This window comes from Stegodyphus dumicola, chromosome 5 (assembly GCF_044657685.1).
Source record: "Stegodyphus dumicola isolate Sdum_Otavi_A_Nest chromosome 5, ASM4465768v1".
NCBI classification, from domain to species: Eukaryota; Metazoa; Arthropoda; class Arachnida; order Araneae; family Eresidae; genus Stegodyphus; species Stegodyphus dumicola.
The window spans coordinates 34,043,355-34,056,886 of record NC_140772.1 but is presented as its reverse complement, the minus strand read 5'-3'; the positions used below and the strand labels follow the sequence as shown (position 1 = coordinate 34,056,886).

General features: G+C 31.3%; 1 protein-coding gene across 1 annotated transcript; it reads left to right on the top strand.

The window, feature by feature from the left end:
- Positions 1-1,993: 1,993 nt before the first annotated feature.
- LOC118183236 (histone H4) lies at positions 1,994-2,675 on the top strand. Its single transcript, XM_035352704.2, has one exon. It carries the CDS (start codon positions 2,091-2,093, stop codon positions 2,400-2,402), a length of 312 nt encoding a protein of 103 aa, XP_035208595.1. The 5' UTR covers positions 1,994-2,090; the 3' UTR covers positions 2,403-2,675.
- Positions 2,676-13,532: the final 10,857 nt, after the last annotated feature.

Here is a 13,532-nt window from a genome sequence, read left to right as displayed (position 1 = left end):
CCTACATCATACAGTTTAAAAAATTATTTAGTTTTATAAAATTAAAACTTTATTCTGCAATTTGGCAATAACATATAACAGAAATTTTATAACATTACTTCTAGTTGAAATAGAAAATTGCAATCAACTCTAGATTAGCCAGAGTAATGCTTGGTTGAGGTCTATGGTTAACTCAAAATCCCAGTTAATCCAATGGTGAAAGCAATACTGTATTTATCAGTTTCCCCATACATGTCAGTTTTATAATTATATTACTCTTTTGAAAATTGTTCCAGTAAAACTTCATGCACTTTCTGTTTTTCATCATCAAAGGTTAAAATTGTACAATATTTACAAGACTGATTTTCATCATTTAAAAAATCTACCAGATATGAACAGAATAATTCTCGTTGATGCTGCATTTCTTCTTCTGTTATAATTTTTTCATTTTTATATGCTGACAGATTTTTTAACGGCTGGGCATATTCAAGGGCACAGCGAAATCCAATGTCATGTTCATCAGCCCTGATTTGATAAACAGTAATATTGTAAACTCTTCCTTCTATTCCAGCTACTTCTTTTTTGTATGCTGGCAATTCGCGACACCTCTCAATATAATCATTATTGCTTATATATGACGGCACTATACATGATTTTGGAACTAATATGTACAGTTTTTCAGGAACTTGAACATGATGATGCGATTCAAAAATTTTTATTCGCTCTATTAGCTTATGTGGTATGAAAAGTTTCAAATAGTTTTTGTAATACGCTAGGGCGGCACCGTATCCTAAACTCAATCTGTTATATTCAGAAAATTTCAAAACTTCTTTATCACTTAAATTCCATATACATTCATAATATGAACAAGAAATTAATGATGCAGTATACACTATGCAATATGAAACATTTACAAAAAACAGGATGGCGATTGCTATAATAACTCCAAGACTAATTCCTAGGAAAAATTTTTGTTTTATGGCATTATCTCCCTTGTATATAAAAACCTTATTTTGGGGATTATATAGCTTGCAAAATATAAAGCCCTTCAGCAAATATTTTGCTATAAAGAAGTTCATGAAAAAAATTATGCACACATACATGTTTAACAGATAACAGATTTAACAGGAAAGTACGAACAAATTCAATATACAAACAATCATAACGAATTATCACTCCTGCTTTTAAGCGAGAAGAAAGGAGATGAGGATTTTGGGTAATGCCGTTTTCTCCAACGAACGACCCCCAATTATAACATTACTGCAATAAGTGATGCCAAAATAAATTGTACTAAGAAATTTTTCTATTATTCTTGGAAAATAATAACAAAAGTTAATTGTGGTGGCAGTGGAGAACAATTTCTTTTTTTAATTTAGAAAGCCCTGCCCAATAGAATTTAGGATCGGCAGATAGTGCACCGAGTCTAGGCAAAATTCCTAGTACTGAGAGCCTGATACCTTGTAATAAAACTTAATAACTTTCGACAGATCGAAAAACAGCATAATAATTTTGTGCAGCTTTCATTGCTTAACATAGATTTCTTGCTTGATTATATCTCAAAATAGTCACTGTTCACATCGCAAAATATTCATTCCACAGATGCTGTATTTCTCATATTTTTATAAGAATTTGAAAAGCTGAGCTTTTTTGCTAATTTAACAAAAATTATGTATCCATCTCTGAAATGAGAGAAACTTGTTTACCAGACATATGTTACAGAGCTTCAAATTGTTTATAATTTTTGTAACATTACAAATATTAATCCTACTAATCGGGAAAACAAAACCACAAAACTTGACTAAATTAAATTATGAATATTTAGTTTAGAGTATGGCAACACATTCAATTTAAAAAAAAAATTATGCAAATGAAGAGCTCTCTCACAAGTTCTGTTATATCATTATTTTAAAATATTGTGATTGGCTGAAAGCGGACATTCTCCTTAGCTCTCTCACAGGTTCGAATTCGGTTCAAAATTTTTTTTAATGCTATTGGCAGTGTCTGTGTCAGTTGCTTTGTTCGTTGAGACGTAGCGAGTTGTGTTAGCGTCGTTTGAGTGTACAATTTGTACCTTTAGTTTTTTTGAGAAGTGTTAATTTCTCTCCATAACAATGTCTGGTCGTGGTAAAGGTGGCAAAGGTTTAGGAAAAGGAGGTGCAAAGCGTCATCGTAAAGTTCTTCGTGATAATATTCAAGGTATTACCAAACCTGCTATTCGTCGTCTTGCTCGTCGTGGTGGTGTAAAGCGTATTTCTGGTTTGATTTATGAAGAAACTCGTGGCGTTTTGAAAGTTTTCCTAGAAAACGTGATTCGTGATGCCGTTACCTACACCGAACATGCCAAGCGAAAAACTGTGACAGCTATGGATGTTGTCTATGCTTTGAAACGCCAGGGCCGTACTCTGTACGGTTTTGGTGGATGAATTTTCCTTTTGTCGCGAGCTCTTGGATGCTGCAAATTCATTCCTGCATCGATTTTATTGGGCGGATTTTGCCCCCCTCTGTCAAGTTTCGAACTATTATATTATCGTGCGTTTTTAATATCTTTACTTGTCTAAATTTTATGTAAAACGTGTAAGTGGAACGTGTATAATTTCACATTTCAATACTTTCTTCAGTGTTCTGTGTTGAAACAATGTAATCCAGAGCTCTGTTTCATTTGTTGGTGTAATGTTTAATAAATAATTATGATTTAATATTAATGGCTTTTAATTTCCTTCTAGTTATGATAACATAAATGTTAAGTTCTGTATTGGATTTCTCCTTCCGTGCTGTCCAAGAATCATTGATAATTCATTTATTTAGTTTCAGCAGTGTAACTGCATTTATATATACATGTTAGCATTTTAAACTGATATTTAATGTAATACATGCATTTGGTATGAGAAACTTGATTGCAGGAAATGAACATCTCTTACTGTTTTAGAAATCTTTAATGACATACTAAGTATGTATGTGATAGTTGAATTTTTTAAGTGTATGCTTTACCGAGTATTTATGTATACGTGTATTACTGAAGTCCTTAAAATCAGTCTTTCTAATTTTATGATCCTTAAAGTTTGGTACAGAAACTGTTAATAATTATTCCCGTTTTTGTATCTTATTGATTCAAAGTACAAAATTGAGGAGAACCTAAAATCTCGACCGTTATGGTAAATTTCTAAATCTTCTTTTTAAGTAATTTAAAAATCTAGAAGTATGTTATGAATTTTGTTATATAGTGTTAAGCAGAAAATGTGAATTTGTTTTCATAAGCTTCGCTATATAAAATGAAATGTGTAAAAGTATTTTAGTAACTAATTTTGAAATAATTTCACAAGTGTAGAATTTTATTTTCCAATATTAATGTTCTTTTCCAGACACGTTGAAGTACATGAGTGAAAGCAGTAAATAGTAATACTTGCAAAAGTATTTGAGGAAATATGTTATCTGGGTGTATGGAGTTATTAGCATGTTTTAACTCTAATGTTGTTGACACTTTTGAATTCTGTAACTTCTAACTGTTGTAGTTTAAATTGAGCCCAGGAATTTTGTAAATTGCAGTCAGTATGCATGTTAAACTAGCATTCCATAGTATTCCATTTAGTTTAAAAGAAAATGGTACTTTTCTGTTAACAGGACCTTATTCGTAGGTGTAAGAGTGCGTATATACATGCATGCCGAATCATGTCCACCTGGATCTAAGCAAGTCAATCTTAGGGTGATAATTGTAAATTCTATTAACATGGTCCCCATGCATATATTTTATTGTTAGCAAGTTTTGGGTGCGTAAAACTCGGCTCTACCCCTTAATTGCGTGGAACAGTCTGTGTTTTATCTATAGGTAATAAGTTGTGCGTCCCATGCTGTGCCTATTCACGTAAGGAAAACAAAGAAAGAAACGATTGCATATTGCAGAAAGTTAATGACTCTATGGTATATTAGAAATGGCATAATTCATGAAGAGTTGAAAAAATGTCAACTTGGAACTTTTTTACTGTAGTTCGGTAAAAAAACTTCCTTGCAAAATTTAGAACCTTAAGCAACTCAGAGATAAGAATTTAGAACTATGATTAATGATAATGTCAAAAGAGGCTCATGGCCATTTCGAACCCGTGTATAATTATGGAGTAGTCATGCATTTTAATGAATTTTGTTTATATTTTTTTACTATTGCAGTCTTTATATATAATGTATTCTAAGTACATTTTGATTACACTACTGGCTCTTATGCAGTTAGTTGCATTTGTTTATATTGTGTTAGTCACCACCTTGCAATTCATTTACATGTTTCCGTATAATTTTAAAAATTTTGACTATTTTTAGCTCTAGTGTAGAATTGGGTGCCCCTTCAATTAGTGACAATTTTGTTTTAATTTTGGGGATGAAATCTAGCTTCTGTTTACCATGATAGTTTTAACTTTGTTTTAGCTTCCTGATTTTATTTAAATGAAAATAGATTGATGTGTGTATGCTCAAATTTAAGGTAGTGCGCAATGCCTAGTTTGTGCAATTCTAGGATGTTTTTTTAGTGAAAACAGATTGATGTGTACATGGACACAGAGTTTGTGCAATTCTTTGACTTCTTATTTTGGTTTTGTGTATGCCCATCTTGATATTGTGCCTTCCAAGCGCCGATCTTGGCGTCAAAAAAGAATCTTCAAGAAACAAGGGGCACCCAATTGTAAACTTTTACTCTATTTTTAATTATGATGAAAAAATTAAGTTTTTTGCAAATTTTAATCGTTAACAGAATGGAAATAGTGTCCATGCATGGCAAATGGAAAAATCATCAAGAAAAGTAGTCTGAAGTTATAATGAACTGGAATTCTTATTAATAACATAGCTTTAAAAACTATATTTTCATACAAATCTTTTAAAACCACTATTGCTAATTGATAAAGTTGTAAATTTTTTAATATTTAAAATACTGAAGGAGTTGGTATAATCTGAAGGTAAAAAGGATTATATACATTGGTTTTTGTGGGTAATCGTCGCTTTAACGTAAATAATTTCATCGATAGGTTTAAAATTCTGTTATGCTCCTTTTAAGTTTTCCATCATTCTGCACCATGGATTTTTTTCACTTTTTTTTTTTTTTTTTCATGTGTATGTGTAAAGTCTTCCATAATCTTTGTTTTCGTATATTTAAATTAGTTTCTTCATGACTATTTATAAAACATATATTTAACGTGTTTGATTATATTCTAAACATTTTAAATTTTCAGAGTTTGCTTGGATCAGCTTTCCTAAAGCACGATAACATACTGTCATTGCCATGTTTCCAAGCTTAAAGGTAGAAGTAATTTAAGCAATAATCATCTCTTAGAGCAGCTAAATTGAGTATCACAAATAAAATATAAGGAATGCTCAACGTTTTAGATTAAGGCAAAGCATGCAAGGTCTGTCAAACTGATAGGAGGGATATCTTCATGAAGGACTTTTTTTAAGGAAAACTAACTTTATATCGTGCATGGGAGAGAATTGCAAAAACTTATTTTTCCAGAATTAGAATTTAGTTTCAACTACTAACATTTAACAATGTCGCTATTCATGCTTTGGTGTGCTGAATTTTTAATGCAGTTAAATACATTCAGTGTAAAAACAATTGACAGTATTGAGTGTATAATATACGCTTAATATGTACATGACAGGAATTTTATGTATTTATATTTTCAGTATATCATCTCGTTGGTAGAAAATGGCCGAAATACGTATGTTAATAATTGTCTCATTTCATCAACAGCAACTTTAGATTGAAAAGCTTTTAACTGCATTTGTTTTAATGGGACTTGATTAAAGAGTAACCTCTTGGTATAAAATAAAAATTAGGTAAAGGCACATTGGCATAAATTTTTGACAAAATCTATTTTCTTTGCTAAGACTACTTTTTGGTCACTTCACTTTTGAAAAGATATATAGAAATAAGTGAATAAATTTAAATTGCATGTGTAAAGATGAAAATGAGTGTGATACTGTAATATGTAAATTGCAATCGGCGATGAAAGAAAGAGAAATTTTTACCCGTGAGCAAATTCGTTCATGGCATTATCAACGTTGATCATTTCCATTTTTAGTGATGTTTATATTTGCTAGGCTGTATGCTTCATATGTAGTTTAATTCTGATTTATTATTTCTTAAATTCTAGAAGGGTTGAGATATTTTCAGTTAAGAGAAATTTTTTAATATTTAGGTGTAATCTTAAATTTTGAAATTAAAATTAATGTTTAGAATAAAATATTGGCTGCCTTCATTTGAAACCTAATAGCTAATGCATCTTATCTTAAATATCCAATTTTTCTGTACGTGCTCAGTTTAAGTGAAGGTTACTCAAAATTTGGGAAGTAGAATTCCAAGGAACATTGCTGAATGCCCTATGCCTTAGAAATTGAAAACTACATAAGAATTTGATGTTCGACTATGCGTTTCATTTTGAAATCTTTGTATAAGCCAATACTTTGAAATATAATGAAACTAAGGTGCTACTTTGGTAGATGGTTGCACGGATTTTGGTGAGTAATACAACTTATGGTAAACCCATTGCTGGATAAGTTATTTATGGTAACCAATACTTTGTTGTCATTTTATTTAAAAAATAATGCGTTTTATTGTGCATAAATTCCGTGTTTAAAATATTATTTATGGCTGTTAAATATTAAAAATCAATTTAATTTTGCATTTTTATTTGAAATAAAAATTTTATTATTTATCATATTTTATGAAATTTTATGTTGTGGATGATGTAATCAATGACGTAGCCTTACTTTAAAAATAATTCTTTTTAATATGTATAAATTTAATCTAATGTTTTAAACATTATTTATGGCTTTTAAATATTAAAATACAATTTAATTTTGCATTTTTTTTTAAAATGATTTTATTATGTATGAATTTTTAAATTTTAATTCTAGCCGTGATGTAATAAGCTCTCTGATTGGTTATAGAATATTTGTGCATTAACGAGCTGTAATCAGCTCCCTGATTGGTTACTGACAATTTGTGCATTTCCGCGCGGTTTTAAAATTTAATTTATATCTTCGAATTCCTTCAAAGGTGTCTTCAAAGATGTTATCTAAATTATGATTCTGATTTTTTATTGTGCTACTTATCAATAAACAACAGGTTAAACTAAGACTTGATCACTATGATTTTTAACTTTAAAATCTTTTTGTGATTTTATTTTTTCCCCCGGCTTTAAAAAATTTGTATGCATTAATTTTCATCATACTGATATTTCTGAATTTCTCAAACTGGCAGCACCATTAATCCAGTTTCTGCCAAGAGTCTTGAGGTGTTGGCATGGTTTCAAGTAATCTGTTGAAGAGCTATTGTTTAACCCTCTCAGTGTTACGGACGGATTAGTCCGTACTGAAAGATGGCTTTCCAAATCGTCACACGCGGATTATTTTGTCACATCTTGATGGATCCGAAATCGTTTCAAACGACTTTTCCGCACCGAAATCGTTGAGGACGGGATATTCTGTACTGTAATTCCCCTGATCTGCTGTTGAACTTAATTGGTAGTGGGAAAACAGTGATCGTTAGATAGAAAGATGTTATAAAGGGATAGTCATAAATAAAAACGTCAAATCCGGCCGTACCATCTGCTGACCTGAGGGTGATTTCGTGCGGAAACTGGAAAGCCTTCAACGGAAACATTTGTGAATGCGAAACAAAATTTCTCCTGCAATAGTAAATGTAATCTGCAAAGAACTCATGAATAACTTTTAAAGAATTTAGCATCGCCTAATTTACAAATAATTTCTTTTAGCATAGAATAAGTATTACTTAAACAGGTTTCTTACAATGACTGTAGAAACAGAGAAATTTGATATAATTTTTATTTTAGCTGTTCGCATTGATTAAAAATACTGTATTTTTTAAATTACTATAACAGTTCACAAACAGTTACTTCAATATATATTTTGAATAATTGTTCTGAAATAAAAATGAGATTTTTGAATGAGTTTAAATCATGTAATTCCATTTTAAACTAATGTACCATCATTTATGTTTGTATTGAAATTGATTTAGTTTTGTGAATGTGAAGTATGGACAATTTATTATTGAAATATGAAGACAAGGTGCATTTCCTTGAAGAAAAATGTGCTTTACTCTTCTGATTTCTTGTTTAAAACGAACTACTGAGAAGTTTCCTTGGCATGATATGAAAATCATTTGTAAATAATATATTTGGTTAAATTGCTTTGGGCGTTGATAAAATAAAGTACATGGAATCGTATGCTTCATTTTTTACCCTAAGCAATCGAATAAAAAGGTCTAAATGATATGTGATTATGAATATTTTTACTGTTATGAAAATGCATTTATTTCCAAACGGTTGGGACATAAAATTCTCAGCAGGTAAGAGTAAATATTTATGAAAAATAGTTGTTAGTAGAAGAAAAATATAAGTAGCTTTTTATAAAATTGTCGCAATCATTATACGAAGGTGGAAAAAATATGATGGTAATCTGGGTGATGCAAAAAATTTCAAAAAAGGAAATAAAAATTTCGGATTCTTTGTCTATATCAAGATTTAAAATGACACAATTAGATGCTCGGATAAAGATAGACAACTTTAACTTTTCATGCATGATTTTCCAGAGGGAAAACAATTTGTTATTTACGACTACATTTAATTCATTAAAACAAAGGAGGGCTGTCTCTGTATGGGAAGGGATGCCTTCTTGGAAGATCTTTTTAAAGAAAACTGGCTCGTATTCACGTTGCAGGTGGGGAAAACTCGATTCCAGATCAAACTACTAGTGTTCAGTGACGTTACTGCTCAGCCGCTAGTGGACATTATTTATGACAAAGGACGAGCTTTGTTAAATTGTATGTTATATTATGCTAAATTAGGTAATTGATAATGAGCTATGTTAAATTAAGTACTGATTACCATTTATTTTTAAATTCATTAGTTAATACTTATGATTGGAGTTTTACTAAAAAGGTCAATATGTGTATGTAGTTCTTGAAATTAAGAACAAAATGGGTCTATTTAAAATTTAATATCTATGCTTCGTTTGAAATATTACTTTTTGGTTTGTTAACTTGACAAAGCTCTCTAGGACTGTTTGCCAAAGGAGGGTGTATTGGTGTTGGTGTATTGAGAATACGGCAAAGCACAGTAGTGGAGTATCTGCCTAAGTGGAGGGAGGACTTTCTAAGGGAAACTGGCTACACATGGGGAAAACCACGGAAACGCCCATGCAGGCAGCCCGTTCGCGAGATTCGAACCTCGGACCGAACTACCAGCGTTCAGCGATTTTACCATTCGGCTGCTGGTGAGCTGCCAAAGGAGGGATGCCTTCATGGAGAACAGTCTAAGAGAAAATGGCTCTTGTACATGTTACACAATGGAAAATAGCGAAAACGTCCAGCCCGTTCGCTCGGATTCGAACCGAACTACCCGTGTTCAGCAATTTTACTGCTTGGCCGTTGGCTATCACCTTTTGAGATAATTATCATTATATTATGTTTTAATAGGCATCGATAACCATCTATACTTACTACAGTCAAAAGTCTTTAATCCGGACTCGTCGGGACTTCGGCGATTACGGATTATCGGTTTTTCCGGATCATAGATCATCAGTTTAAATCTGGTAAGATGGCATGCAGAAATTATAAAATTAAAAATATGAAACCGTAATTTATGAAATACAGAGCAGTTATGATCTAAAGGGTATTAAAATTAACAAAAAAAAGCTTTATATTTATTTGTTTATTAAACATTTCTTTCAACGCGCACATGCGTAAATCATACATTATCCATAGTTCAAATTAGAAAATTTCAACCAGAAAACTATTTGATGTGTATTCATTTTATTTATAATGACGAGGAATTTGATTTAAATCATATCAGAGTACATTGAGATGAAATACTATATTTAGTAAGGAATTATAAGCCGAATAAAATAAAAACATCTGCCCTGAAGATAAGGATAGTGCTGACAGATCAACTTCCAGTTCATTGCACACCGCATCCCCCCCCCCCCGCAGAGCAGCGTGAAATTGATAAACATATTTCAGAATGATTAGAGAATCAAAGGATATGTCTTTATCCGTTTTTTTGCAGCAATTCTACTTTTTGTTTGATGGACATCGAAACATGCTTTCGCTCTGTAGATCCTTTGGTAGCTCCAGAATCGGAAATTCTTTTTGACATAATCGAAAGTTCAAGCTTACTTTTATAAAATTGCTCTAACAGTCTGCAAAAAAAAAAAAAAAAGCCGGATCCAATTAGAAGATTAAGGAACAAAGCAATCTGCAACATTAACTGAAATAGATTATTACATAATTTTAGCTTAGCTTATACCGTCCGTTATACATTCAACGCGCATGCGTAAACGTATTATGCGCATGCATAGACGCATATGCTGATTCGTTGACGCATGCGCAGAAAGTTTGTAGCTTTGAGGTCCGGATTATAGATCATTCCGAATTATACACAGTGTGATTCAAAAATATCGTGAACATAGATATCACCAACATATATTTTTTCTAAGAGTCTGCAGACAAAAACACAGCAGCTCCGTAAAGGAGGTATTCAAGAATTATTCTTTGCATCTCTTCTGAATAGCTGCTTCATTTTATCTGAACCCATTAGATAAAATGCATATAGGCAAGCTTGCTTTATATGCTAGTTATCTATAAATTGCTTTATGGTCAAAATAAAGTGCACACTCAAAATTTGCACTGGGAACGACGATTTGTGCCAGCAAACTGCTTTTATTCACTGTTCATGTAAAGCTCGTAAAAACCACTTTTCAAATCAATTGCGCAAAGCATCAACAATAGCTAAGAATTTTTTGTATATTCTAAACTTGTAAATATCAAGTTTATTTCTTTGTGTCAAAAAGTCAGTATGTATTAGTGTCATTAATTTTCATAATTATATTTTGTGGAACCCATGACCTCTTTCTAAGACGGGGGCAGATCCTTCCCTTCCTCTCATCATGGAAGAATTTATCAAAAAGGTGCAGTGCTTTCATGTTTTTCATAATTAGGAAAATTTTGGTTGTGAGATAAATCTGGTAATAATTTCTGAAAAGTAACCAAAGATCAACAATATAAAGGAATTAACAATGGAAGGTTTGGGAAAAAGAAGCAACAACCTTTTTCTTTAATTGAAATATGCCTTTCATATAATTTTGTCTCAACCATGTATTACGAGTACTATTGAACACTCTTTAGTACCCTTCGCAGAGTAAAAATTTGGTTGTGCTCAACAATGACAGAGAATCACTTGAATAGGTTGTTTATATTAAGTATGCATTAAAAGCTTATTCAAGAACGAATAGGAACAGAAAAAGTTCTTTAAATATTTAATTCAGATAGAAGAAAAATTGTAATGTAAGTTTAAAGACTTTTTTTTTTAAAAAAAAAAAAATTCTGCAGTCTCTTCGTTCTTATTTTCCAGACTTCAACAATGTGCTTAAACTTATGCATTCCAATCCATTATTATTTTTTTCCGTTTATCTGATAGCAACTAAGCGCGTGGGGGCTCTAAACCTCTAAAGAGGACAATTTTCTGAGGGAAACTGGAATTCACAGTATAATACACGAATAGAGCCATGAAAACATTCATGTAACTAACCGGTTTGCAATTAAGCCAAATTACCAGTGCTCAGCAGTTTTGACTGCTGATGCATGAGTTTAAGGCATATATTCAGTTCTATATGTTTTCTTGGTACAAGATCCTTTGTACCCCTGTAGCTCGGATCCTAGCTACATTATGTACTGTATTACCAAACAGGTTTGATTTATTTAATCATGGCAAAGCACATGAGTGCTCTATGCCTTAATTACTATATAGAGTAGTAATACACTTTATAGTGCAATACCTCTTGCATAAAAGATTTTGATAATATGACCTAATTGGCAAAAGGAGACTGAATAAATTTAGTTTTTGAACTGTTTCAAGAATCAATAAAAGCTGCTAAGAATTTTCTAGACATTGTGTAGCCCCCCCCTAAAAAAACATTTTGTTTTGACAAAGTAATGAAAAAAAATCATAGACCAAAAATTTACCATTATCCAAACAAATAGCTAACTAAAAGCTATGTTTCCAAGTCAATCCGATAAATGTATGACATAAGTTAGAGCCACAGTAGACTGGAAGAATGCTATTATGTTTTGAAAAGGTAGTGAAGTAACAACTTTTTGTAACGTGGTCAAAATTACAGCATTTCAAACACACTCTTCCCATGCTTCTACATGTTACTTTAGGGTTAGTGTAACTAAATATGAGAAACAGTATGTGGAAGTTTTATAGTTTTATATTCTTCATGGTTATGAATATACTGATAGGCAGTGTTTGTTACCAGTATATTTTTAAGTGGTCAGTAAAGAGTATTTGACTTATCTTGGTTTCTGTATGCATACATCTTTTTTAGACACAATTCTTCAACCATTTATAGTTCTATTTACCATAACAAAAGTTCCAGAATATTTGTGATGCTTGGAAACTACTAATGTATTATTAATGCCAGTGTTCTGTACAGTATAAGAACTATATTTCTTCATTTTTTACATATCTTTTTGTGGATTATTTTAAATTATATATATTATATATATTAATAATAAATATAATTAATATAAAATAATATATTATTTTAAATCATATAGATACAAGAAGAATTATACTCTGCTGTACTATACACTATTTTACATTATTTTATTTTTTAGTACATCATGTATTGTGTATAAAATATTTTAGTGTTACATTGTTTAATGTAAGTAATGTCTTAATTGCGTAAGTTATCAATTAAAATAAACGTAATTATGTATATTATGCAAATATCCTGCATTGCATAATGTTTGCTATTATTGTAGATAATAATGATTGCTATTACAGTCAAAAGTCGTTAATTCGGACACCCATAATCCAGAATGATCTATAATCCGGACCTCAAAGCTTCAAACTTTCTGCACATGCATCACGTTTATGCATGCGCATAAGGCCTTTACGGCTGAGAATATGCTTGTGCGCGTGCGCAAAATACGTTTACGAGTACGCGTTTAATGTATAACGGACGGTATAAGCTAAGCTAAAATTATTTAATTATCTATTTCAGTTAATGTTGCAGATTGCGTTGTTCCTTAATCTTTGAATTGGATCCGGCTTATTATTTTTTGCAGACTGTTAGAGCAATTTTATAAAAGTAAGCTTGAACTTTTGATTATGTCAAATAGAATTTCTGATATATATTTATTAATATGTAAATGATCTACAAAGCAAAAGTATGTTTCGAAGTTCATTAAACAAAAAGTGGAATTGATACAAAAAAAAATGGATAAAGGCATATCCTTTGTTTATCTAAACTTTGTTTATCTTTAACGCCGCGGCGCCGCCGCGCAGTGAATTGGAAGTTGATCTGTCAGCACTATCCTTATCTTCAGGGCAGATGTTTTTATTTTATTTGGCTTAAAATTCCTTATTAAATGTAGTATTTCATCTCGATGTACTCCATCTTTGATATGATTTAAATCAAATTCCTCGTCATTATAATTCGCTTCTGATAGCGAAGAAAGTGACAGAGGTTATTGAAAACGAAAAAATTTCGAT